The 27,851-nt window shown below is 34.9% G+C and overlaps 1 protein-coding gene across 4 annotated transcripts; it reads left to right on the top strand.

Annotated features, from left to right (window-relative positions):
* On the top strand, positions 1-27,851 carry LOC144970687 (DNA excision repair protein ERCC-6-like 2). Of its 4 annotated transcripts, none has more exons than XM_078910601.1 (26): positions 1-93; positions 1,982-2,169; positions 2,900-3,112; positions 3,477-3,760; positions 4,315-4,418; positions 4,752-4,880; positions 5,489-5,572; positions 6,492-6,616; positions 8,263-8,362; positions 9,284-9,343; positions 10,221-10,336; positions 11,798-11,913; positions 12,150-12,233; positions 12,628-12,776; positions 13,944-14,189; positions 14,960-15,031; positions 15,548-15,693; positions 16,574-16,669; positions 17,514-17,613; positions 18,542-18,694; positions 19,376-19,577; positions 20,723-21,496; positions 22,314-22,465; positions 23,551-23,678; positions 25,027-25,199; positions 26,487-27,851. In XM_078910601.1, exons 2-26 carry the CDS (start codon positions 2,105-2,107, stop codon positions 27,716-27,718), a joined length of 5,103 nt encoding a protein of 1,700 aa, XP_078766727.1. In that variant the 5' UTR covers positions 1-93; positions 1,982-2,104; the 3' UTR covers positions 27,719-27,851. The 4 variants fall into 4 exon arrangements, with proteins under 4 accessions (XP_078766727.1, XP_078766709.1, XP_078766718.1 ...); XM_078910583.1 differs by having other exon boundaries at positions 5-167; XM_078910592.1 differs by having other exon boundaries at positions 5-307.

Here is a 27,851-nt window from a genome sequence, read left to right as displayed (position 1 = left end):
ATCTGGACTCCCATTGCTTGAAGGCGAAGGTTGAGTGTTGAAGTGAAATTTTGTTATTAATCTGAATATTCAAACTTTCATCAGATTATCCGGGTGACTTATTTAACTTGCATCTTAGAAACGTAAAAAGTTCAGGTCTAAAGATTTCTATATGATCTTTTTATCCAGTAAGAGTTTCGTAAATTTCACATTAATAAATTCCGCACCCACCACATCACTGCTGCAACTGCCATGGTCATGAAAATGCAATCTGATGAATCTGCAATGTCTGCATCTCATTCTCATTTCAAGTATTTTCACTACAAAAGTACATTTCAAGTTCACACTGCATCAGTTCTACACTGAACTCTCTCTCTCTCTCTCTCTCTCTCTCTCTCTCTCTCTCTCTCTCTCTCTCTCTCTCTCTCTCTCTCTCTCTCTCTCTCTCTCTCTCTCTCTCTCTTCTCTTCTCTTCTCTTCTCTTCTCTTCCTTTCACTTTCAACTCATCATAAGAATTTTTTAGTGTACTTTTTTCCTTTTGATTGCTCAAATAATGGAGAGAAAATGTTGTTAAGAAAAGGGAGATTGCAAGTTGTCAGCCGTCCAACACAAAAATTATTTTTATTTTCTGTTTTGTTTCAGTTTTCATTTTAATTTCTTTTTTAGTTCTTCAATTTTCTCTTTGTTTCAAAAATTCATTTACTTTTTTGGGAGATTATATTTATCTCTAGAACGTGCTTGTAGAAATGGCAGAATGATGAAAGACGGCGCGAACTCTTGCAAATAGGTAACCAAAAAACTGTCGAGAATGAAAAACGGAAACTATTCGGAGAAATAAAGTTCATGTTTATTTCCCTGAGCAATTGGAGAAATAGTCACTTCAGGGTTTTTTTTGGGGGGGGCGAATTAACCGTGAGGTCAAACAGTATAAATTTTAATTTACACAAAGCAAACGACTTTTGTCAACTTTGAATGGATAGTTTAGGATAAAATTAAAATATCAACAGTGTGAGTGAATCAAAATCATAATCTGATACAGACTTGAATTGAAGTAATTTGTTGACCATGTACCCCCATGGCAAAGTTTTTTGCATTGCAGGCCGGAATTTGCATGCATTGACCACTAGCTGTTGGAATGAAATCAGTTACACTTGTATTGAATGCATGTCATTGTATGAAAGATCATCTGACCAAGCAGATTCTACCCATTCGTCCAACTACTCCTCCATTATTCTTTACAAGTAGACATGGCCAATCAATAAATTGAACAATATTTTAAAAAACCACAAAAGTCGTTATTTTGGGGGTTTAATTCGTCAACTGAAAGTTGTTTTGGGTCTGCAATAAAACTGTTTTCTGGACAGTTAAACATTTTTTTTTACTCATACCGGCATGTTTAGAGTCCGACCTTTCCACAATGAATGAATTGAAAAGTAACGAGATCCGCAATTGAAATCACTGCATGCACCTGAAGAGTTCCAATTTAACTCTGTGATAGTTGATGAACCGTCATCTATAAAATGGACTTTCTCCATGGTAATTGATGAACAGTTGACTACCAAGGACTCACTCCAGGGCAATTAACGCATCCTTTTTTTGTCAGCCTTTTTGTAGCAGGAGCGTCTTTAGTGGTAGGTCTCTGAAGTCTGAATTCATGCCATCCTTTTCTTTTGCTGCCTTCTTCCGTGTTTTGAAAGCTACTGAAGTAAGCTGGGTCAGCCATCATTTTTACAAAATTAATAATTAATATTCATCTTTCATTGGAATCTTTGATTGTCACTGGGTCTTCCATTGTGTTGTGTGTGATGAAATTAGAATGTGAAACGCTCAAAATCAAACCACTTTTTCCATATGATTAAGTTTGCACGTTATACTTAGTCGACATGGCATTTAAAATAGGGACTTGATCCCAAAATGTAGACATATAGATAAAATTATTTGTTCCATCATCCCATTCAAGTAGTTTACCAGTTTTTTTGTTTTTTTTTATGTTCTCCACAGTCAATATATGCTTAAAGCTGGCCTTTGAATCAAAATGTAAATCATCAACAGGACTGAATTGATTTAGTCAACAAAATGGCTATCCTGTTTATGGTCTTATCCTATTCTCGAATGCCATTTTAGATGCAAATGGCATCCTCAAATTTTTTCTTGCCCCTCACAGGAAATGAGGATACCCAAAGATTAGAGTGAGTTGCTAACATTGATTATTGTTGTTCACTTTTGAATCAAAGAATTTCTTAAAAACCTCAAATGAGCTAATTATCTTGAACCTAGACTTTGTAGTCTTGTGGTATGACAATCACCTTTGCACAGAGAGAGAAGTACCAGCAAAAGGAGGCATTGGGTGGGTGCAAAGAGACTAAGGTCTAAAACTTATCTAACAACAGCCATATTTCATCATGTAGATGCTGTAGCAAAGAACCTAAAACCGCAGAGCAGTTGAACGTTGCATTGTGATGCATGTGCTGAGCGGGTTCTCGACTGTACATGAATGTCGTAATGAGTTCTCCACTTGGGTTAAGCATCATAATCATAATACTTTAGTGTAGACCATTAGAAGCTGCTGCCTTCGCACCACTGGTTTCATTTCTGCTCTGGGTGGCACAAAGTTGATCCTTGGAAAAAGGTCTTTATTCAATTCTCTCAGGTGTAAAAAGAGTACTTGGCTGATAACAGTTTTTTTAAAATGGTTTATGTCTCTTCCTACATATCAAATGTTACTGTTGGTTTTTGGCCACATCTAAAGTGCTTTGAGTACGTTTAATGCATATGTGAGAATGTATTAAAGAGTATTGTTTTTTTCTATATTAACATCTTATTAAATAACAAAATTTGATATTTTAAAGACTTGTCATATGATAATATTTATTGATCATATTTTCTGTTCACATTTTATAATTTGCTTTCATTGCCCAGAGTAAAATACAAAGCTTTTCTAGAATCAGATGAGAAGGAAGAAGAGGATGAGGGTGATTCTCAGAAAAAGACTGGAAAAGGTAAAGTGTCACAGTGGACTATAGATGACAAACCGTCAACATCCCAGTGGCTTCATTCACCTTCCAAGAGCGACTCCATTAACAAACAAATATTACACAAGAAACATCTTGAAAAAGATACCCATGCCAGACGGTAAATAAATTGTCAATTTTTGTCGATAAAACAACCCAAGTATTTTCTAAAACAGACATTATTATTAACTCTTGTTATAATCCCATTTATGTGGACTTCAGAGAAGGTTTTCCTTTAGAGCCATAAAGCCCATGGAGCTGAAATTTATTCTGTCTTTTACAATTGAATTATTATTGGACCTCCCATATAGACTTGAGATCATGATATCAGTTTTATATTATTTTCCTGTATGTTTATGTTTCAACTAAAAGCTCATAATTTCTTCTGGTGCGCAGGTTGTGTATTCAGTTGAACAATTAATAAGAGGCAAAAAGATGTTCTTTCATCCAGTATTTTTTACCTATTTGTTGATTTGCTTTCCCAGAAATTTACAGTCACCGAAGCAAAATGTCGTTAAAAGCTCAAATGTATGTAATGTGTCCCAAAAGAAAGAGAAAAAATTCAATCAACCTGGAATCGGAGGGAAAAAGCAAGAACAGAAAAGGATATCTGCAGATGATGAAATTATTATTGACGACCATACCGATGATAGTGACAATGTTGAGGGAACAGCAACAGATTTTAGGTCACGAAATGAAAACAAGAAAAAGAACGGTGTGGAGAATGGACCAAATAAATCAATTTTCTCTACTATGCATAGGAGTGATGGTAAATTTATAGAATGTACTCGAGCTTTATGGTTCTATTTTTAAGCATTTTTGTTTGTTTTGTTTTTTCATAGTTTTTGTTTTGTTTGCTGGGTTGTATTATTTTTTTTTTAGTTTGTCGATTTTTAACATTTAAGCCAACTCTGGAATACTGTAATTTGATGTATGTTTATAAATGACAACAATAAAGATAAGGAAATTTCTTCAGTAGAACAAATTAATGTCCTTAGAGATATTTATCACATGAGGCTAACTTAACCCTGGTGAGAAGGTTGTATTTTATCTCAATTTAAGAAAAATCGCATAATTTGTTTCAAATCGAAATGGATTTGTCTATATAAAGATATGTCTTCTTTCATAATATCACAGGGAAAATAATCTGATGCAGATATGGGCTGAGAAAAGTGGTTCTCGACTTTATGGATGGATCAATGTGTATGGCAAACTTCTATACTTAATGTCAAATGGGTAGTGATATGAAATTTGTCTTTTTTATTTGAATTTATAGATATTTGACCAAAAATTGAACAATGCTTTTCATCCCATGTCAAATAGGTTTTTCTGTAGAGGACACAGAGAGACCAAAACTATCAGTTCGTCCAGTCGCTGCTAAGATAGATTTTCAATTGTCCCCTGATGGAGAAGAACCTGTTGTAAAGGCAAGTGTTATTTATTTAATGAGTGGATTCTGTATTCGCCTTACAAATGTATTAATTTATTATCATTTCTTGGTGTTAAAATTTCTATTTATAAAGTACTGAACGATTAAAATAGTTATTGATTATTTTAAGAATTTATGTGATTAATTGAAAACAAGAGCCCCGCTCAAGTTAGAGACCTAGTCATAAGTTTGGTACTAAACCAAAGAAAAGTAATTTTTGAAAATATAATTTTCTTTGCATAATTTTGTTTTAGTTGATAAATATTCGAAGGCACTCCCTTAAGTAAATAGTTAATTTTCAATCTCTATGTTCAAATCACTACCTCTGTAGGTACCTGCCTGCTTGAACCAATACTTAAGAGACTACCAGAGAGATGGCATCAAGTTTCTATACCTGCATTACGTCCAAGGCAAAGGGGCCATTCTTGGGGATGACATGGGACTGGGGAAAACTGTCCAGGTAACTGTTTTTACTTGTTTGAAAACTAAGCTGCTTCAGTTGGCAGAAGAGATGTTTTGAATCTGAAACACTCAGTATTAAGTATTTGTTCTTTTATATTTTTTTTAGGTGTTTAATTTAATTTGTTCATTTTCTATTTATGACCTTGATTTTTTTTTTTTTTTGTTATCCAGTTTTAAAGAGTGAATTACATGAAAGCTCTAAGTTTTTTGATTCTGTTGTGTTTCTATTGAATTTTTTTTTCTGTACTTAGTTGTCCCTAATTGTCATAATTACATTTATTATGTTGTCAGGACCAGCCTCTGGTCAATCTATGAATGTCTATGAATAAAATAGCCTGATTTTGATATATTAAAATATTTTACGCCATTCATTATGCCAGACTAGCATTTTAGATGCAATGGACTGTTCACCTCTTTGTGAATTGGTTTGAAAATTTTGAATTTCGTTCCTTCTAATTTTTTCCACCTCTCAGAGATTGACAAGTGACTCATCCCTGACATTACGTTTAACATCAAAAGTTAAATGTGTCATTTAATTTATTCACAAGTTTTGTTATTAAGTTTGTTTCTTGTTCCGATGTTGATTTGTTTTTTCTATCCATGCAGGTTATTGGATTCTTGTCAGCTCTGCTAGGAAAGCAAGGAAATCACAAAGATACAGTTAGAGCTCTTCCCAAGTTTATCAAAGAGGTAAATTTTAATACAGATTTTCCATTTGTCGCTTGTTTTTGTTTAGTGTATCTGTATTGTTTTAACACCTTGTGGTCAAAATATTAGCTACCATCCTCTTTTCTTTCTTTATCGTTCTATCTTCATTTGATATGAGCATTAACTGTTTTACTTCTTTTTGTTCTTCTCTTTGCAGAAAATGACGTTCATATCACAGGATGATTCAATGAATTAAATGAACATTATATCATAACTTTAACCAAAAAAACTATTTAAAAAATTGAGCTTTAATATAGCGCAATATCCACTAAATGTGCTCAAAGCGCTTTACAAGGGGTCCCTGGTCAACAGCAACATTTAACATGTAGGACGGGATATGATGCCTGTTAGGCGATATTACAATTTTTCGGACAAAGACAACGCTGTTAAAGGCCAGGTACTCATTTTACACCTGAGTACGGTAAGAGAATGTGAGTAAAGAGCCTTTTCCAAGGACTCAACTATGCGCCGAGCACAAGGCTCGAACCCAGGACCTTCCGAGTGTCATACCAATAGACCACATAGCTGCACTTACCCTTATCATTACAATGTGGCAACATTAAATTACAGTCATACCTAAGTTGTGCACACCACGTTGAAATACGCATAGAGTCAACACTATTAAAAGTCAACTTCTGCTTAAAGTCAACACCGCTGGTTGATTCCAAATTTTCTTTTTCTTATCTATGTGTGTTCAGTTGATAGTGGATAAAGTCAGCCTTGCTTAATGATTGTCAACCAATTTCTCTGGTCTAATTGTGTTGGCTTTATCAGTATTCCACTGTAATTGAATACATTTTAATACATACGAAGTGTTCACATTTATTGAGTTACTTCATATGTTTATTGAGCTAAAATAGATTTCAATCATATTTTAGTTCCCTCTTTACGATATCCACAGCTTTCAGATGAGATCAGTGACAGCCCTCCTCGAAAGGCCACAAAGCCATTTCTAATAGTAGGGCCAGCATGTGTCATGATTAACTGGCTTGAGGAATTCAAAACATGGGGATATTTCACCACTGGGTAAGTATACAGCTGTCATAGATTTATATCCAGTCTTTAAAATTGAGCTTTGAGCTTTTATATAGTGCAATATCCACTAAACGTGCTCAAAGCGCTTTACAAGGGCTCCCTGACCAACAGCAACACCTAACATGTAGAACGAGACATGACGCCTGTTAGGCGATATTGCAATTTATATTCAGACAGAGACAACACTGTTAACAGCCAGGTACTCATTTTACACCTGAGTATGGTGAGAGAAAGAGTCTTTTCCAAGGACTCAACTATGCACCGAGCAAGGCTCGAACCCAGGACCTTCCAATCCGACAGCGAATGTCATACCACAAGACCACATAGTCGCACATAGTCTTTGAGAAATTATTATTGGGTTTATTAGTGGGAGTGAGTTATAAAGCTAAAACCCCCATGGGTGGGAGTGAGTTATAAAGCTAAGACCCCCATGGGTGGGAGTGAGTTATAAAGCTAAGACCCCCATGGGTGGGAGTGAGTTATAAAGCTAAGACCCCCATGGGTGGGAGTGAGTTATAAAGCTAAGACCCCCATGGGTGGGAGTGAGTTATAAAGCTAAGACCCCCATGGGTGGGAGTGAGTTATAAAGCTAAGACCCCCATGGGTGGGAGTGAGTTATAAAGCTAAGACCCCCATGGAGGAAGGGAGGAGGAAGGGGGGTTACAGTGAAAAAAAAACAAAAAAAAAAAAAACAAGACAAACAAAAAAAAAACCCCAAGAACATCAGGAAAAAATATAAGTTTAGACTTTAATGTCTGAATAAGATTTCAGGGCTAAGTAAGGATCGTACTGTTTAGTCTTATTAGTGAAAATTTGTATATTTGTTTACTTATTATTTGGTGTTTGTTTACTCTCTATTTGTTTAATTTCTTTCCTCGTAACTGAAAATCATTTAGTTTAGGCTACACTTCAACACTAAAACTAAAACTCACTGTCCCTCCTCGGCTACTCGATAACCAAACATAAATATATAAATGAAACATCTGTTTGAAATATCTTGCTGGTGGGGCTATCAGTGATTACTTGTATATTAATACACTGGAATCATCGACATAGTACGCACATTCTTGCTTATTTCAATGACAATTTAAATCTGACAGACGCAAGAGACTTTGTTCATGAAGATAAAGTTGTAAAAGGGTCTATTGTAAAGTATTCTGTATGAATTTGTTTCTTAATTATGTGATATTTATAACCTCATTTCTGAATAAGATGGTCTATTTTGCAAGAAAATTTGATTAAAATTATGATGGTCTGTTACATACTTGATGAATTATGTTGTTTGTTGAGAGAAGTTTGATATTTGAGGGTTGTTTTTGATCGAAAAAAAATATGTACCAGACAGTAGCAGGCTGTAGATTTAATGGGCTTTTTCAAGATAGGTAATTAGGCAGTGACCACTCTAATGATAAAAGAGGAGGATAAGATTAAGCCCCAAAAAAGTATTTCTATTGTGAGATAATTCTCTGAAATAACAAACATATCACATGGAAAATGAAGACATTCAGTTTTTAAAATGCAGAGAATATTGGCAGAACCCCCTCCCTTTAAAAAAAAAAAAAAGAAACATTCTTATTTCATTTAGAAAATATTTCAGAGTAATGATTTCAGTATTATTACCTTACTTTTTTTTTCAGAAAATTTCATGGTACTGAGAAAGAGCTTTGTTTCAAAGATATGATAAAAGGCAAACTAGAGGTTGTTGTTACTACTTTTGAAACTTTCAGAGACAACGTTGTAAGTAACTCATTCAAATCAATCACTGATGTTGTAATTTTACAAGTTGACATCACAGGCCTGACCATTTCAACTAATTTTGAAGTCAAGCAGCTGTGAGTAAGGTCAGCGACGAGATAGATTACAATTTTTGTGAACTGACCTGATGTTATGCTCATGGGTAAAGACTCTTTACATGTTACCCCACTCTACCCATGTAAATGAGTAACTGGCTATGGACTGATTGCAGCAATGTAAGAATGCAGTTAGAAAAAGGCAAGCAATTAACACAGCTTGAAATGGTATATTAGTTTCATAAAGCAGGAGAGGGGAATATTTTTAACATTCTGAAGTTCTCTGAGCTTGTTGAAAATCGTGGATAGTGGCTGGCTGTGTCAGTGCATTTAAGTTCAACACGAACTCACTTAACCCTGACACTATCTCGGTATATACAAACCTTTGTTCATCACGAACTCTGATTTTATCGGTGTGGACATTTCAATGGACGTAATCTTATAGCAAGTCAATCTATATAGATATGTTATAGTTTTAGTTTTAGAGAAAGGCAAATCATTTTTTAAAATAAAAAGACTATACTTCCTTTGGTTGATCCAATTATTGTAAAATGAAATCTAACTTTAGAAGGCGTGACACATTGGGAATTCTATAATGACACATGAGGAATTTGGTTGTGATGACTTTTTTTTACCCTCATTTAACCATGTCAAATTTTATTTGCATGGTTTAAGTTACTGTTTATATGGTATTTCTAGTAATGACAATAGTTGAATAAAACTTTGTCAATGCCAACGAGCTATATATAACATTCTGATTTTCAAAGGGAAAAAAAAAAGTAAATCTGTTTTTTTTTTGCCGCAAGTTTTCTGTTTTTTAAGCCTCATTTTGAGACCCGATTTCACTGTGGTTTCTTTTGTTTTTCAGGACAGACTTTGTGAGATTGAATGGGAGGGCATTATAGTTGATGAAGTCCACAAGATGAAGGTAGGTTGTCTTTTCTTGCAATAGACCTTATTTAGAGGGATAGGAATCAAGTTGTTCAAAGAATTTCAATTCTATTTCTATTTTAACAATTGATTTAACTTTTCTTTTTCCAATTATAAAGAGCTCAGATGCTACCAAATTGTTCTATTCAACAACAGTATGATATGTCTTGTCAAAACTCTTTTACTGAAAGGACATTGAATACATGGAACAAATGGGAATTCAAAACGTAAGACTCTTACACTTTAAATAATTTTAAAACAACATTGATAAGGAGCTTCATGACTTGAAAAATGTATTTGATGAAAAAAGTGTTGATTAATATATTTTTGATTGCTCGGCACTACTGTATGATCACATCAGGGAATTTTGTTGATATAAACTTGTTTGGGTACAAGGTATTCAAGGGTATTTTGGCCTAAATAACCCTTGCTATGATATGTTTTATGTTGTCTATGTATAGAACGTTCTTGTTTTATCATTTGATTATTCCGTGTGATTTACCCAAATAAGGAAGTCTCAGTCAAGTTACATTTGTCATATCTTGTGCGGCTATGTGGTCTTGTAATATAACACTCATCTTTGGACTAGAAGGTCCAGTCCAGGGTTTGAGTCTAGCTCTGAGTGGTGCGTAGTTGAGTCCTTGGAAAAGGCTCTTTACCCACAATCTATCACCGTACTCATGGAAGATAAGTACCTGGCCATTAACTGTTGTCTCTGTCAGAAAGATTGTAATATCACCTTACAGGCATCCTATATGTTAAATGTTGCTGTTGGCTAGGGACCTCTTGCAATGTGCTTTGATCAGTTAAGTGGATATAGCTGTATAAATGCTCAGGTGTTTTGGGTTTTGTTTTTTTGTTTTTTTTGTCTTCAGGAACCCAAGGCCCAAATTTCTATTGCTTTGAACCAGATTACAACTTTGTGTAGATATGGTTTGACTGGCACTGCCTTACAAAACCACATGGTGGATCTCTGGAGTATCTTGGACTGGTTAGTTAAAACAACAATGTCATGAAATATTTCCTCTAAAGATTAATGAAGGGAAGTTTTTGGGGTTAAAAAAAAACATCTATTATAAAAAATATAAAATAATATAAATATGATTCCCTTTATTCATGTTGGGGGTCCCAGTTGTTAGAGAGTACTTGCTTCACATGCAAAGTGACTGGGATCGATCCGGAGTGAAGTCGAGATTATTATTTTTCTTATCCCCCACCCCATTCAGCGGTGATTGGGTAGCTGGGTCTGTTAAATAGATCTGGTGGAAAGTACTTTGCGATAGACTAACATTGTATCCAAAGAGTAGCGTTCAATTGCTATAGTCTGTTTCACACTCCATGAGCCTATGGCTCTTTAAGACTACTTTATTCATCTTCAGGGAAAATTTTTCTATAGGGTCTATCTGGAGAAAAAACCAACTCAGCCAAGGCATCAGCTGCAATGCTGCTTTGCAAAGTGGGTCTGGGTCTCTGGGCCTCTCGGATGGAAGTGCAATGCCTTATCCATTTGGCCATTTTGCCTCATCCATTTTTTTTGTCTATTGAGTGTAATTGATTGATTATTATAAATCCTAGGTGTCGAATTATGGTTTGTCCATATCACTGCCGTTCCTGTAATTTTGATCTATCTTCTTTATATATTTTTGATTCAAATTAATTTCAAATTTTCATTAAGGATTTTAAATTATTATTCAATAAAAAGAAATGTATGTTTGCATTTGGTAAAGAAAGTAAAAATAAAAAAACTCCAATAATTCATTGTGATCTTTAACTATTTCAGCTATCATTGATCTCTTTTAAGAGTTTTCATCATTATCTTTTCACTAACCCCAATTTCTGGGTGGGGTTCCTGGCCTCCCATAGTGGGCAGGGAGGCACTTACTCTGTCTTCTATCCCCTTATATCTGTCTTCCAACTCACTCTCTGTCTTTGTCTTGGAATGAGATTACTTGGTTTTGTCCTGGCCCTGGCCGGATACTCTAGCTGAGAGGAAAACAGTCAAATGTATAGTTAGTTTTGGGAGATGATTTTTTTTTCCTTGTAAATCATCTCTCTGTTATGCATTGTATTATGTTTTCTTTATATTATATACGATTTGTAAAACATTTGAGTGTGTTCCTCTTAGTGGGGAGCTGTGCTTGTGTCTGGATGAGACTTTTAGTGATCTTAAACTAAGTACTTTGATAGTATGCTCTTGGAATCTACACCTGTTTCTTATTTGAACAAATTCCCCTCTGTCTTACCTTTTCTTGGGTGCTTTAATTGTAATTCTAGAACGTTTTACTATCCCATTTTCTTCCTTTTTACTGGTGCTGATATGACCTTAATGTGTTGCAAGTGCCGTAAAACCCTTAAAAACAAATACAAACATAACCTCAATTTAAATCGTCTGCAATCAATTTGGTTTTATAATTCCTTTTACATGGTACTATTATATTTATATATTTTTCAGGGCACAACCTGGTATTCTTGGTTCCTTGGAATATTTCAACAACAAGTTTAGATATGCTATTGAAATGGGACAGAGACACGATGCCAACAAAAGGGATCTAGCACTGGCAAGAAAACGTATGGATTATATGGCTGATAGATTGATTTATTCATAAGAAATTTGTTTTTATTATACAATTTAATTTTGTAATTACTCTATTTATAAGTTAACATACTTGTATGTCTTGTTTTTAAAAATTATTATTAGGTTTTTGAGGGATTTTTTGGTATAGTTTTATTTTGTTTTCTTTTATTCTAAAGATGCTGTAAATTTTTAATTTCATATTATTTTGTTTTCCTTTTGTTTAATGTAGAAAAAGACAAATTTGCTGAGATCCGAAAGCGAATAATGTTGAGACGAACCAAGGCTTTGATTGCAGATCAGCTTCCTTCTAAAGGTATCGTTGCCTTTTATTTTCATTCACTTCATTTAATTATATACACTGTGGCAAAATTGTTCCATTTGTCTTTAGTAAATTGATTTTGCAATGTGATTCAGGTTTTGATTTTAAGTTACGATTCTACTATGATTCATCACTTTAAGTAGTTTTAGCGAATTAATATTTTATCAAGAATATGACAAATTCAACATTTCACATATACTCGTAGCTATGCCTTTAAACAAAATAGAAGGAGATTATATTTTGTTAATGATTGAACAATATATATTATAAAACAAAAATGTTTTTATTTACTTTGACTTAAATTTTAAATTTTGAATTGGCAAGCCTAATGTTCCCAGTTCTATTTAATTCTCCATATTTTTGTTATCATCTTCATTTCATCAAACAGAGGACAATGTAGTGATGTGCCGTCTGACTGATTTCCAAGTGTCTGTTTACAAAGCCATTCTTAAGCATCCACATACAGCTCTAATTCTACAAGCAGAGGACCCTTGTGACTGTGGCAGGAAAAAGCTGAAGGCATCGTGTTGCTATAAGGTTTGAGTTGTAATTGAATCTTTGTGAATACTTAGCTGCTGGAAGTTGTGGATTGTCAAAGTATTGAACAAAGAGGAGCATCACAGCTTTAGAAAAGAACAAAATCCTTTTGACAGAACGTTTTTGGCTCAAACCCTTCTTCAGCCACATACTTCTGACAGAACGTTTTTGGCTCAAACCCTTCTTCAGCCACATACTTCTGACAGAACGTTTTTGGCTTAAACCCTCTTCAACCAACAACCATTTTTGAGCCCGATATTTTTTGTGCTAGATTTTTTTTTTCTTTTATGATATTGTTATACTTATATTCTTTTCAATACTTTTCAATTAAATCTTTGTTAGGATTGTTCATTCATTCATTTTGACTTAGGTCGGAAACCCAAGCCAGAAGTGAATTTATCAATTATTTTCTAAATGGATACAAGATCATCATTTTTGGTTGACACCATCTTACATTATTTTTCCACTTTTACTCAGCAATCTGTATTTTTCTTAATAATAGTATTAATTGGCAAAATCTGCCTAAATTTTACCCAAAAGATTTGCAAGAAAATTAATATTGTACTTAAAAATTGTTTTTTTTAAATTAATTAAAGCCACGAGGCTCATGGAGCAGGAGTTTATCCAGTTTTCTATAGTATTTAGACAGGAAAGGCATTTGTTTGCTACCCTTTGGATAAGACACTAGTCCACTCAATGCCTGCTGAGTGCACAAGGGAGAATGAAAAGATCTCAACTGCCCTCCGGATCAATACTGGTCCCTTTGCTTTGAGATGAGTGCTCTATCAACTGAGCTGTTAGAACTCCTTCAGAGCCATTAGGCCCATGGACCTGGAATTTATCCCCATTGATATAGTGTGAAAGGGCAAAAAAGCAATTGCTTGCTGCCATTTGGAAAGGTTGCTAGTTTATAGTAAAGAACTTTTCAGCATATTTAACAGGCCTAGCCACACAATCAGTGCTGGGTTGAGAGAAGGGTCAGAACAAAATCTTGACTTCATCGGGGATCAGTATCAGTCCTTTTGCATATGAAGCAAGTGCTCTACTCAACTGAGCAATTAAAACCTCCATTTATAATTACTACTCATAATTTAGTTATAGAGTCAGTTGACGACATAAACGGCATGTTTATAACCATATTTTTCATTTTAATCGTGCCATTCCCAGTACACTGAAGACAACAAAGTCAAGGTGTGGTCCTTAGTCCTGTCCTTCATGCATCTCTTACTGAAAGCGGCCAATCACTGTGCCTTGCTGATCCCTGACAAAAGTGGCAAGTCTAGCCAATGGCAGGCCAAGCTAGCACAAGAAGTTTCCGGTGAGGCGTTGAAAGATTTCCCACAGTTTGTTCAGCAGACGAGAGATGCCGCATTCCTGACTCTATCTGATCCAAAATACTGTGGAAAAATGAAGGTTTAGTATGAGATTACCGATTTTAATACAAAAAGTTTTTAAGTATTATTTGCTTATTAATTTCCCCCCCCCCCCTCTCTTCCCTCTTCCACATCGCATTTATTTTATTTATTCAAAGTTAATATTTCTTTACTCTTGTCAAAGTTGATACTTGTTTACTGTTGTCTAAATCATCTCTATGTTACATGTTTGTAGGGAGGAAAGAATTTATCGCTTAGTTGCTGACATTCTTAATTTTCACAGCATTGGTTATTAGCATTGCTTTGACCTCTTAAATAGCTGTTAAATGAGAATGAGTTCTAAACAGACACACCATTTGAAACTTTTTTTTTCGGAGTGGTGAATGGTGTTGATTGCAGAACGTCGGATTAACAACCAAGGCAGAGGAGAGGGTGCCATATCAGTTTAGTCAAAAGTCGGATTCCCATCACTGCAAAAAGTAGTTTTGATACTTAATTTGAGGTATATTTTTAAACATGGAAATTTCTTCAGAGGAACTTGATCTTTGTTAATTGTTAATTGAGTCGTTTATTTACATCTGCTAATTGTGGGGGGGGGGGGGGGTGAGGTATATTTTTAAACATGGAAATTTCTTCAGAGGAACTTGATCATGCTTTGTTAATTAAGTCGTTTGTTTCCATGTGCTAATTTTGGGTGGCGGGGGGGGGGGGGGGGGAATGGAATTTTTGCCTACTTGAAATGTCCTAGCAGCTTATTTCAAACTGATTGTATCTAACTACTTCATTTTTTAAAAATTCAATCCCGTCCAGATTCTACAGGGGCTGTTGTCCGTGTTTTCATCTTCACATGACAAAGTCTTAGTGTTTTCTTACTCCACAAGGGTAAGACTATTATTTATGATAGCCCCAGTGTAAATACTGTCTAATGTTGTAAGGAGTTAAACTATTTTATTGACTTTTGATTTGTTTTTCAAGACCTCAGATTTTTTGTTCTTTATAAAATTAGTTCTTAGTGTAAAATAAAATTGATTAATCAATTAACTCTCTTTATCCATCCCCAATAGGAAATGTTTCTTTAATGTATTTTCCAAGGGAATTAACCCTGGCTTCAGCAGCAAAGTGAGATGGGATGAGTTGACTGTCTCAGGGTCACATAGCGTGATAGGGCACTCAAACTTGGTACCTATTGGGTGTGAAGTAAAGACCCATTTCTGAGCCATTTTCCCCCTTTTCCTTCATGTTTTGTTGAATTGTTTTATTTAAACCTCAGCTGTGGACAGATTTTTCTTTTAAAAAAGTTATTATATTTGATTCAAATACTCGTGTAATTGTAATTGTACATTGTTTATTTGAGCCTTTATTCCTTTGAGCAACTATTAGTAACTATTTACTCTCCAGCTCCTTGACATCGTAGAACAGTATGTGATAGGCCAATGTTATGAGTACAAGCGAATTGACGGCAAGACTAGTAGTCAGAAACGAATGGAAATTGTACATCAGTTTAATAGGGATGCTGACATATTTATATGTCTCATTTCCACCAAGTAGGTGCTTCATAGTTTATAGTTTGGCTAATGTTTTTGTCTTCAATTTTATTCAGTCAACAACTTTTGTTTCCTGATTTTAATTTCAGTCAAAATTATAAAATCAATTTTCTTTCTATTTAAAAAAATAGATGTACAGATATTTTCTTGTAGAATCTATTTCTAGATACTATCATCACTAGTAGTAATGGTATATTGCATATTTATAGTGCTCTACCTGGTACATATAAACCGTCTCTCAGAGCTTCATATAAATGGCTTACAATGGAGGAGTCAGTGAAATTGTATATAAAACACTGTATCACATTTATAACTTACAAAATTAATTTTACCCTTTTCATTTTGCATTTTTTCTATCTTATTCAAATAAACTGACTGACTCAGTCAAAGTATTACCGTTGATGTTGCATATGAAAGAGAGAAAAAATATGATGGTACTTTTCAGATTGTAGCGCATGCTTAAAAATCTCAATATTGTTCAGAAGCTTGATACCGACACGTGGGTCGTTTCATTGAGGGAGAATACTTGTTGAAAATGAGTAAGGATGACTGTCAACATTAGATGCAGGAATATTAACAATTGTTTTCCTGGCTGCCTAGTTTGTATTTTACTTGACTTCATAATCATATAATCAGCTGATATCTCTATAATTCCATTGAGTCCTTTGTACAAAGCTGTTATTTTAGTTCCAGCCCATACTTGATCCTAATTGATTCACATATGCATCTATTGTACCACTTGTGAATGGTTAGACATTTGGTTTTTGAAGTTTGACTTTGAAAACCTGAAAGATATAATTTATTATACAGCTATATGAACTGATATAATTGGAACATGCCTAATTTTTGTGTTCAATATTATTATTCCCTTTTTCTCCAGAGCTGGTGGTCTAGGACTCAATTTGACAGGAGCCAACAGAGTCGTCATCTTTGACCCAAACTGGAACCCTAGCCACGACCTCCAGGCACAAGACAGGTATGAGACAATGTTCATTTCTACTTTTCATTCCTTTTCCATCCATTTGAAAAATTCTGACTCTTCGTCTCAAAAACTGGCATAGTGTCAGCCTGATTTAGATTTTGAAAATTGAATTGTTAGTCAAATATATGAGACCTTTGAAGGGCAAAAATCAACTATAAGTGATGATGTTTAGAGAAACCTGGAATAAAGCTTATTAAAAAATACATGCAAAATGATGCTGTGTAAGTACTAGACCAACTCAGGACAGGGCACTGTTGACAAACATAATGTGTACTCAAAATTTGGCTGTAAAGATACTGCCATGAGCTCTTGCCAAAATGACAAAGAAACATCTTCTCCAGGTATACTCGCTTAATGTTATGCATAGAAACAGATGCTGGCTTCAATACGCAGATATCATTACAATTCTGTATGACTAATAAATAGAGGTGCCTAAATGAGTCAATAAAATGGAGATAAAGATAAAGGGAGTAAATCATGAATGAACAACACAAAACAAACTACGTTTCGGCCCTTGGCCTTTTTCAACTAAACACAGAATACATATATATAGTTGTTTGTTTTGTTCATTCATAAGTCAGATTTACTCCCTTTATCTTTATCTCCAATTCTGTATGACAATTTCGATGACCTTTGGAGAACTGTTGAATTTGTAACCAGCATCAGAATCCAGCTTTAATCTACTTTAGGAGAATACAAGATGAAGGATCAGATTCAAACACATCCCCCCTCCCTCCCCCTCTTCCCATCCCTGCCCTATTATAGTGTTACATTATACATTATACTGTGTTGAAAATGCTTTTTTACATAGATGTCTCTACCCTAAATTTCCCCCCAGAGCTTATCGCATTGGTCAGACACGTAATGTTAAAGTCTACAGGCTTGTGTCTGCTGGGACCATCGAGGAAAATATTTATCTACGGCAGATTTACAAACAAGTAAGTTGTAATTACATTTCTATATCTCTCATGTATACATATTTTGTAATGAGTTGAAGGTTTACAAACAAGTAAGTTGTTATTACATTTCTATATCTCTCATGTATACATATTTTGTAATGAGTTGAAGGTTTACAAACAAGTAAGTTGTAATTACATTTCTATATCTCTCATGTATACATATTTTGTAATGAGTTGAAGGTTTACAAACAAGTAAGTTGTTATTACTTTTCTATATTTCTCATGTATACATATTTTGTAATGAGTTGAAGGATTTTTTTTTTGTTGGGGGGAGGTTTGAATCAGTTCTTCTAAGTCTTAAAGTCGTGTTTCACTTCATGTGAAAGCTTTAAGAATGTCTTCTATCAACAATGACAATTATTATGTGAGCTGAACTCTACAGTAAAAACTTTCAGATAATTTACATTGTGTTGTGGTATGAGAAATAGTTTTTAAATGATAATTGGAAGAAAATGTTTTATTATTTATTTTTCATTTTTATTTTCCTTTTCAATTTAGTAGTTTATGAAATGTAATGTATATTCATTTCTTCAGAGGCCTTTTGAGCAGTTTATCATAGTTTTTGTAGCTAAAATGAATAAATAAATAAATAAAGAATAACTTGCTTACCACTCTAGAAAGGATGCTTTTCTATAGCAAAGTACTGTTAGCCAGATTTGATATTTAGCTACATAATCACTGCTTCGAGGAAGGAAGGGCCAGAAAAGGTCCAACTATGAATTCAATCAATGTCAACTTGCCTCTGAGTCTAGCAGTTCAATCTCTTGAGCCACTGATTCCCCTCCTGATTGATATTCAGGTCAACTGGGTTTTTTTTCATCCCCTGTCTCATTATTTGTTGAATTAATTAAACGTTTCATATAATATTTTAGTCCTTATATTATCCAAACTTTTACCCTTTTTTCAGCAACTGGATGAAGTGGCAGTAGCTACCAGCAATGCCAAGCGTTATTTTCATGGTATTCAAGGAGACAAAGCAAGCAGAGGGGAACTCTTTGGTGTGAAAAACATGTTCAGTCTACGTACTAGTGATACTTGTCTTACCATGGACATACTCAAGGTGAGAAAATCCTTGTGGTCTTTAAAGATCATCTTTGTTTCCCATGCTAAAAAAAAACCCAAAAAAAAAAACAGTTAATAAAAATAAGAAAAGAAAAGAATCAAAGACCTTACTTAGGTGTTGTTAATATGAAGTCGGATAAATCAGTATTTTACTTTGACTATGTTTATCAATTTTGTAAATCAATTTTTCAAGATCAAGATTTATTGAAAATTCCATAAGCCTGAATAGTTTTGGCCAGTTTGATGCAATGAACCTTTTTACCTCACTTAAATTTTGACAATACTGACTACTAACTAGCTGGTTGTTATTTATATTCAGTGCCAGTTGGTGATTGATTGATAGGTAAAAAAAAAAGAATGTTGTATGTAGTGGTTGATACATTGATATTATCATTGTGTAGAACACCATTTATAATCCATTGGAGAAGTGAGTTGCCACTTTGGCATATTTAAGTCAAATTATGATATTAGAAATGAGTTTTGAGTATTGATCGATTTGATCCTCTGCGGTTGTTATGAAATGATTCTCCACAAATTTGCAGCCATGGGGTTCGAGATCGAGATTCAATTGGAAACCAGTCTCATTTTGTTATAAATAAAGATATGTAAGTTGTGTCTGTTGAACACTCGTGTCAAAAAGACGTTGAATTGTTTTTGTTTTGTTTTTTTTTTTAAACAGAGAAATGAACGTTTGGAAAAAGATTTGTCTGGTTATGACATTACCCGATACATCCCTCCTTCCGTCGAGGTAGATAATGATGATAACAGTGGTGAAGATGGTGATAGAAGTATTGATGAAAATAGAGAGGAGTCCAAAGAGGAGAGAGAAGAAGATGATGATAACGATGACGACGTTCTGCTTCAGGCTCTCTTTGGCAAAGGTAAAGGATTTGTCTTAACTCTCTCGAGTTCATATACATGGAAAATCGTACAAATTTGTTCGATTTTCAATGAGGGAGAACTAGAGAGAGTTAATGATTGGGAGAAAAAAAATGTATCTTTATTGTCGAATTATATGATGATTCTATAAATAAAATCAAAACAAAACAAAAAAATGAACATTTTTATAATAATAATACAATAATACTTAACATTTGTATAACGCATGACCATGACTAGTTCATAGTGCTTTTCCATGGATTAACCATGTTCAATGCGCTTCACAATATTTCATGTATTCACCCAGCAGATCAAATGAAACCATACTTCCATTTCTTAGAGTACCAGTCACATGTTAGGCTTTCTTTTTATACTGACACTTACAATACCCATCATTGCTGTAGCCAGGTACTTATTCACACCTGAGTCGCGGTGGGTAATGTGTGTAAAATGCCTTGCCCAAGGACACAAATTTCAGGACCAGAATTTTCCACGATCACTGTCACTCATCCTGTCACTGATCAAGCTTAACATTGTTTGATTTTTGTGACATGATGAGACACCATACTGCTCAGCCACTGAGCCACACTATGAAAGTTGAGATCACTTCATGAGTACTTTAATGCGTTCAATTGTCATGTGCACATTTCAGGGTTGCATGTATTTTGATGGTGCGACATAATAATGATAAGAGTAGGTGCTCATATAATTTTAACATTTTATTGAGTCACTCTGTATTTTGAAAACATGTAAATATTTCTATCAATTGAAATGATGATTTGTGTTATTTTGTTATGACTTAAAAGATTTTAGTGTCATAGATAATGTGTTTTGTTTGAGGATTTTTAGTTCTTTTTTCCCTTTTCTTTCTTTTTTTTCTTTTTTTTTTTCTTTTTTTCTGTTTTTTTTTTTTTTTTCAATTTCATTATTTCCTTTATTTTGTTAGTATGCCAAAGGGGGATGGAGGGGGGGGGGGGGGGGGGTGAGTTGGTCAAGTAGGGAGGTTTTTAAACAACATCATTGTTTGAGTGTATCGCTAAAAACATTTTATTAGTAAGAATTCTATACTGTCAATTAAACATTTTATCATACATGTTTATGTATTGTTTGTCATAGTGTCACTATATTCAAAAACATTTCTTTACAGATAGAATTTTTTCTAAGGATAAGAAAAAATCATCAACAAGAGCAAATGCCAAAAACCTGTCAAGTCACGGTTTGCCTGAAAATGAAAAGGAGAATGATAGCAGTAATAATGAAAATGAGGAGGAGGAGGAGGAGGGAGATTTTTTCCTTCCAAAAATACATAAGAGTTCAGATCACAAGAGCCAAAAGACAAATTCTGAAAAACAACAATCAGAAAATGGTTTGTTCACTGTGAATGAAATAACTTTCCCTGGATCAACTTGCCTCACAATAAAGACTCAAAAGAAACCCGCCAGTCCCTTGAAGGGAAAATGTCGTCTGAAAGATTGGAAACCGTCACCTGGTCTCTCATGGCTCTTTTCATCCGGTGATGATGATGATGAGGATAATGAAAAAATAGATTATAAGAAGAGCAAAGATAAAGAAGGTGAGAGTAGCAAAGGTAACAATGTAGAACAAAGAGTTCAAGGGAAGACAGCTTCAATGTTATCTCGGCTTTTTCTTGACAGCGATAATGATTGTGATGATGATGATGATGATGATGATGAGAGCGTCAGTGAGAGTGGAAATCGTCAAACATGTCTTGAAACTAAAGAAATAACAAAGAATGAGAAGAAACAACAATCTAAAACTTCCAACCAGTCTAAGAGGAAAGCCAAAGAGAATCAACCTTCAACAAGTGGTGTGGGACTGAAGAGGTCAAAGGTTAATGAAAGCAGACAATCGAAAACAGGGACCTCCAAGTCTAGTACTGATTCAGTCAAGGCAGTGTTTGGTAAGTTTTTATAATACCAATGATATTATATACATATATTTATGGATTATTATCCCAATTGCAGTATTTTTACTTAACAGTACATTATGTGTATCTGTAAAATATATAAGCAATGTTTCACTATATATTTCCCTCTTTCCTGGACAGATTTTATGCGAAGTAATTGATTTGGCCACTTGATTTTAATAATGGCCAAAGGTTTGGGTTTTTTTCTACTTGTTTTGAGCTCAGAGATATGTTGTTACAATTATGCTTATCTTTTGAAATATCATTGACATCAACATTTCTACAAAATATAAGTCAAAATGATACCAGGCTGCTAGAAGCTGTGGACTGTAAAAGGTAATAAACAAAAATGTATATAACAGCTTCAAACAAAGAACAAAATACCAAACACGGAACGTTTCGGACTCTAAACCCTTCTTCAGCCAACAACAAAAAACCCAATAATCTTGAATTTAGTAATGGATTTATGTCTTTATTGTTTTTTTGTTGTTGGCTGAATAAGGGTTTTGAACCCGAAACGTTCCATGTTTGGTATTTTGTTCTTTTTTTGAAGCTGTTATATTCATTTTTGTTTATTGCTTTCTACAAAATATGAGAACGCTCTATCATAAACATTTTTACAGTTCTATCTTTTTATCAACTAGTAAACATGCACACCTGTAAAAATAAATAGAGGTCAAGAAAGGCGAATATTTTGGGATGTTTGTTTTTTAAAATTGTATTTTACTTTCTGCTATGTCTGGCTCTGTAGCTAAACACCCCTTTTCAGATTACGTAATTATGATTTTAATTTCTTTTCTTTCTTTTGAAGAGGAATGTGGCGTTCTTCATATCCATGGCAACAGAAATATCATTGGATCAAGTCGTGCAGAGGATCATATGACTCGCTGTGCAATGCAGGAGGTTTTTGAGATGAAGACCAACACTCAAATGCCTGCCTTACAGTGTGACCCTTTGCCACAGGTCAGAACAATTTTTGAAAGGTTAGGGGGGGAGGGGAGCGTTAAGTAGTAATGTAGTTCAGTCATCATCATCATCATTGCCTTTTTCACCCTGGGTCAGGGTATAGGCCACAGACAAACAATTTCCATCCTTCTCTATCCTGAGCTAACTTTTTTTTATCTCATTCCAGGTCTTACCGCTTCTCTGTATATCAGCTTCTTTAATTCTTCTCCATGTTCCTCGCGGCCTTCCCCTTGATCTTATGCCCTGGGGGTTCCAGTCCAATACTTTCTTTGTGTTACATTGTTACTACACCAATTCTTAAGCATGTAGTGCAGTGAGAACCAATAATATGTCAATTGTACTGAATGCGCATGATCGACTTACTGGCTTATTGCCGTTTGCTTCCTAATCATAGTTGAGTCCTAGGAAAAGGCTGTTTACTCACATTATATCACCATACTCAGATGTAAAATGAGAACGTGGCCATTAACAGCGAAAAAAAAAATGTAATATTGCCTATTTGTCAACATGTCTTGTCCTACATGTTAAGAGTTGCTATTGACTAGGAACCCCTTGTAAAGCGCTTTGAGCATGTTTAGTGGTTACTGCGCTATATAAATACTCAAGTTTTTTTGTCTTTTGTTCTTGTTTTTTTTTTTTTTTTTTTTTTGAATCAGCTGACTGAGATGTATCGGTAGCTTCTCTAATTCTATAGACAAATTCCTTCCATTGGTTTCAATCCTCTCTGAGGGACTGTAGGTCTCCAACATCTTTTTCCAGCCTTAACTCTTGATGGTTCTGGTTTCGCTTCAAGTCTCTATTTACTATTTTGTGAATGTTTGTTGTTTGTCTGCTTCGATATTTCATGAGTTTGATTATTACTTATTATATTTTATTTTTAACAAATACTGATAAATTTTTTTATTTTTTAAAAAATTCTTAGATGGGCTTTTAAAATGTGCAGTATCCACTAAGTACACAGCGTCAGAACCAGAAATTCCCGTGACCATTGTTGCCCATTCAGCACGGTTGACTTTTTTTGGACAAGACAAGACATTGTACCACTGAGACTCTTAATTAATTTATTTTTCAACCATCACCAGGAATCTGAGGAACCAAAAAGCAAAATGAAAAAATGTAAAAAAGATCACTCAGACCACAACACTCCATCCAGAACCAAAGTTGGCTCTACCATATTCTTGGTGGGTCAAACTCCACCAGGGGTTCAAAGGTCAGTGTAGTCCTTCAAAGCTATTCAATACATAGAGCTTGTGTTTTTTCTGTCTTGAAGTGAATCTCCAACATCAATCCTGGTCCTCCAGGTTTTATTATTTGAGTCAGGAATAAAATCGGAGGCAGGGATAACATCTCTGTCTCAAATTTTTAAAAAGTCAGTTAGCGGAAAATGCAGTGAAGAAAACTGCTTTATCCCAGCAGGATAGACCTCCAGAGTTATCTTAGAATTTGGTATTGGTGAAAATCTAATGGAAGCTACTGCGGCTATGTGGTCTAGTGGTATGACACTCGCTTTCGGATCGGAAGGTCCTGGATTCGAGCCTCGCGCTCAGTGCATAGTTGAGTCCTTGGAAAAGGCTCTTTACTCACATTCTCTCACCGTACTCAGGTATAAAATGAGTACCTGGCTGTAAACAGCGTTGTCTTTGTCCGAAAAATTGTAATATCGCCAAACAGGCGAAATGTCCCGTCCTACATGTTAAATGATGCTGTTGACCAGGGACCCCTTGTAAAGCGCTTTGAGCACGTTTAGTGGATATTGCGCTATATAAAAAGCTCTTTTTTTTCTTCCTTTTTAAAAATTTTTACTGAAAGTGTATTTATCCCATATTTTTTGGTGTAATATGGACATTAAAATTTTCTTGCTACTATGTGGACATGTTGAAGTGAATGTTTGTTTCTGGAAGTTGAAGACTAGAAAGTATTTTTTTTAAAATTAGTATTGCAGCTTTAAAAAAGAATAAAATACTTGACACACAACTTTTCAGACTCAAAACCCTTCTTCAGTCAAATATAAGAATGCAGATAAAACATTAATACATCATGCAAAATTCAGGTAGAGGAGAGAAAAGGCCTCTGCACGTCTAGTCTGGATAAGCAATGACCACTATGTATCCTTGTTAGACATTATTGACTCAATTATGTTTTATACCAACTTTTTAAAAAATTAGAGTTCTTTCTAAAAACTGTATATTTAATATCCAATACTAAGTAATCAAGCATTAATTTGCCACAGCCAATAGGATTGAATAGTCTGATGTCACGTCTGCCCAGCAACGAGCAGTTTGGTTCTAAACAAAGAAAATCTGTACTTTTTATTCTTCATGCTGGCTAGAACTTTTTCACATGTCATGTGATAAGAATGTATAAAAGTCAAAACACGATCAGATTTATAATGTTTTTCTCCTCTGGATACACTTTTATGCTCATCAGAGAAATATTTCATAAGGGCGTCGGCTATTGTTCCTATAGTTTAGAGCCACTTACTAAGTTACCATGCGTCATTACGAGGGAAGTGACGTCATGACTGTTGAAGTCTATTGACACGTAATCATTTCTTCCAGGCAAGCGTGGACCGATATGTGCAAGTTTATTGGAGGCGACCAGATCAACGTGGCACAGAGAATAATGACTTGTACTCCAGGAGAGAGGCTGCAGATGCTCCGTGACTTTTACACACACAAACATCCGAAACTAGGGGACACACTGGATACGCTACTCAGAATTCAGTCACAAGGTAGATGTCGTTATATTTGTAGCTGACCATCTCAATCTGGGCTCATGTCCTGAGTGGGGTTCCCGACCTCCCATAGTGGACAGGGAGGTACTTGCTGTGTCTTCTATCTTCCTGTATCTGTTTTCCAATTGCTTTCTGTCTTTGTCTTGGAATGAGATTACTTAGTTTTGTCCTGACCCTGGCCGGAGTCCTTGGCTGGGAGAGAACCAGTTGAATGTATAGGTATATTTGGGGGGGGGGGGTGATATTTTTTTCCTTTTAAATCATCTCTCTGTTATGTACTGTTATTTTTAACATATGATTTGTCAACATTTGAGCGTATTCCTCTTAGTGGGATCTTGTGCTGATGTCTGAGTGAAACATTTAGGTAATCTCAAATTAAGTACACTGATAGTGTGCTCTTGAAACCTACGTTTGTTCCCTATTTGTACCATTCCCCTTTGTCTTACCTTTTTCTCAACTGTTCTTCTAGAATGTTTTTACTATCCAATTTTCATCCTTCTTACTGGCGCTGATATGACCTTAATGTGTTGCAAGCGCCGTAAAACCCTTAAAAACAAAACAAAAAAATGGGCTCATGTCAGACTGAACCAAATGCTTAAAAGTGAATATGATGCTAAAATTATCAATACATGATATTGTCAAATCTCTTTGGTTCTGGACAAAGGCCTATTTTTACTAAAGTATAAGAGAGAAAATATTATGAAGCATCCCTGGCTTGTAAAAAAAAATAAAATAAAGAATAAGAGTTCGAGAAATAATTTTCTCCTGCATGCATCCAGGTTTTTTTTTAGCTTTTAACACATAATGATATCTCGACTTCAATGATAATTCTTGCTTAAGGTCAAATTGTTGTCAAGTTTGTCATTTTTCTTACTTTGTGCAGCTTTGTGGTCTTGTGACATTCAACCCTTGTCTCTGGTTCGAGTCCTGCTGTGGACAGGGTATATTTGTGTCCTTGGAAAAGGATTTTTCCTCACATTTTCTCACTGCACTCGGGTGTAAAATGACTACCTAGCCATTAACATTGGCTCTGTTGATAAAATAATTTTTTAGCACCTTGCAGGTGTCATGTCTTATCCTGCATTTTAAGTTTTGCTATTGCTTAGAGCCCCTTGTAAAGCGCTTTAACACATTAAATGGATATTTTTCTTTATAAGTTCCCTTTTTTCTGTGGTAGTGATCTCTTTTATCTGCCTGTTTTTGAAATCCATATTTTGTTATTTGAAAAAAGAAAAAAAAGAATTATAGTTTGACAAGTCTGTCATTTTTGTTTTCATTTCTCAGATGATACAAACACAACAATGAAGGGACAACACCCAAGGGAAGCAATTAATCCATCCGACCTGGGAAAAGGGAAGAGTGAGCCTTCTTCATCTAATTCTGGTCGTGTCAAAAACATTTCAACCAATGCAAAAACACCTAGACCTGAATCATCAAGGCCAAAGCGTAGCAAACGACAACCTCTTCCCGCTACATTAACAGGTCAGACATTACTCGACTCTGAATCTCAAGAGTCTCTCACAGCCCATTCTCCTCCCACTGATCCAGACTCCTCATTATCTCATGATGAGGGTGAGAGGCTTTCTCTTGTACCCCCCAAACGTAAATCCCAGTCAAGAAACCTCACACCAACCACATCGAAATCAACCACCTCCACTCGGTTACGACAGAAAGCTTTGAATAAAGCGACAAGAGTCAAATTATTCAAAAAGCCATCGGATAGAAAAGGAGTTGTGTACAATAATAATGGTGATCAAGAAAGTGATGAGTTAATGTCTGTTTCTGGTGTTGATTCCACAGATAGATTAGCAGCGTGTGTTACACAAACAGTTGAAGATATTCCTAGTTTGTTGTGCGAAATGGGAGGGAAAACTTCCTTACATTTACAGCAAAGAAAGAATTCAAAAAATGCCCCTAGAGTTAGTTCAAACAAATATCCTACAACTTCCAATGATGTGTCGAATTCAGATACCCAAGCCTACAATAATGTTTCGTATTCTGCGACATCGGGTCAAGCCAAAGTTACAAATAAATCAGTTAAGAAGCAGTCAAATACAAGAAGAGACTATGCCTCCATATTGGATGATATTTTCGATGACAAAACTGCTGACATAAATGACATTGAATCTCCGGAAGAAAACACATCGAATCAAATGAATTTCAAAACCGCAGAACTAAGTACAGAGAAATTCCAAAGTCATAGTGAAAGTAGTAAATCTAATTCTAGTCGTGTTCAGGATAGACCATCTACTGCTGGCTGCAATACTCAACTGCCTCGGAATTCTTCTGTCTGTGAAGTTGAGGAAAGTGTTGAAATCCTTGATGATTCTGATGACTATCCTGAATTGGATGCCATGTTCCAAAATAGCACTCTGAAAGAGGAAAGTCCCTCAAAACGCAGGAAGACCAGTCCAGGGAAAGGAAAAAGGGGAAGAAAGGGACTTTCACCCAAAAAGTATTATGAAATGGAAATAGTGGAAGATGCTGGTGGCAAGTCAGAGAGTTTGTTTTCTTGACATTTTGAATATTCAATGTTTCTAGATTCTAATAATACAGTGTACCATGGAAATCTGGAACACACAAATCTTGAGATCAAATAAATCTCGAACATGTTTCAATTCCCTTTTCTAATCCCTCTATTTTCAAGGT

The sequence above is a fragment of the Berghia stephanieae genome, chromosome 1 (assembly GCF_034508935.2).
Source record: "Berghia stephanieae isolate SIO BIC M18660-M18661 chromosome 1, UCSD_Bste_1.3, whole genome shotgun sequence".
NCBI lineage: Eukaryota > Metazoa > Mollusca > Gastropoda > Nudibranchia > Aeolidiidae > Berghia > Berghia stephanieae.
Note: the sequence above shows the minus strand (reverse complement) of the source record. Positions and strands in the feature narration are given on the sequence as shown.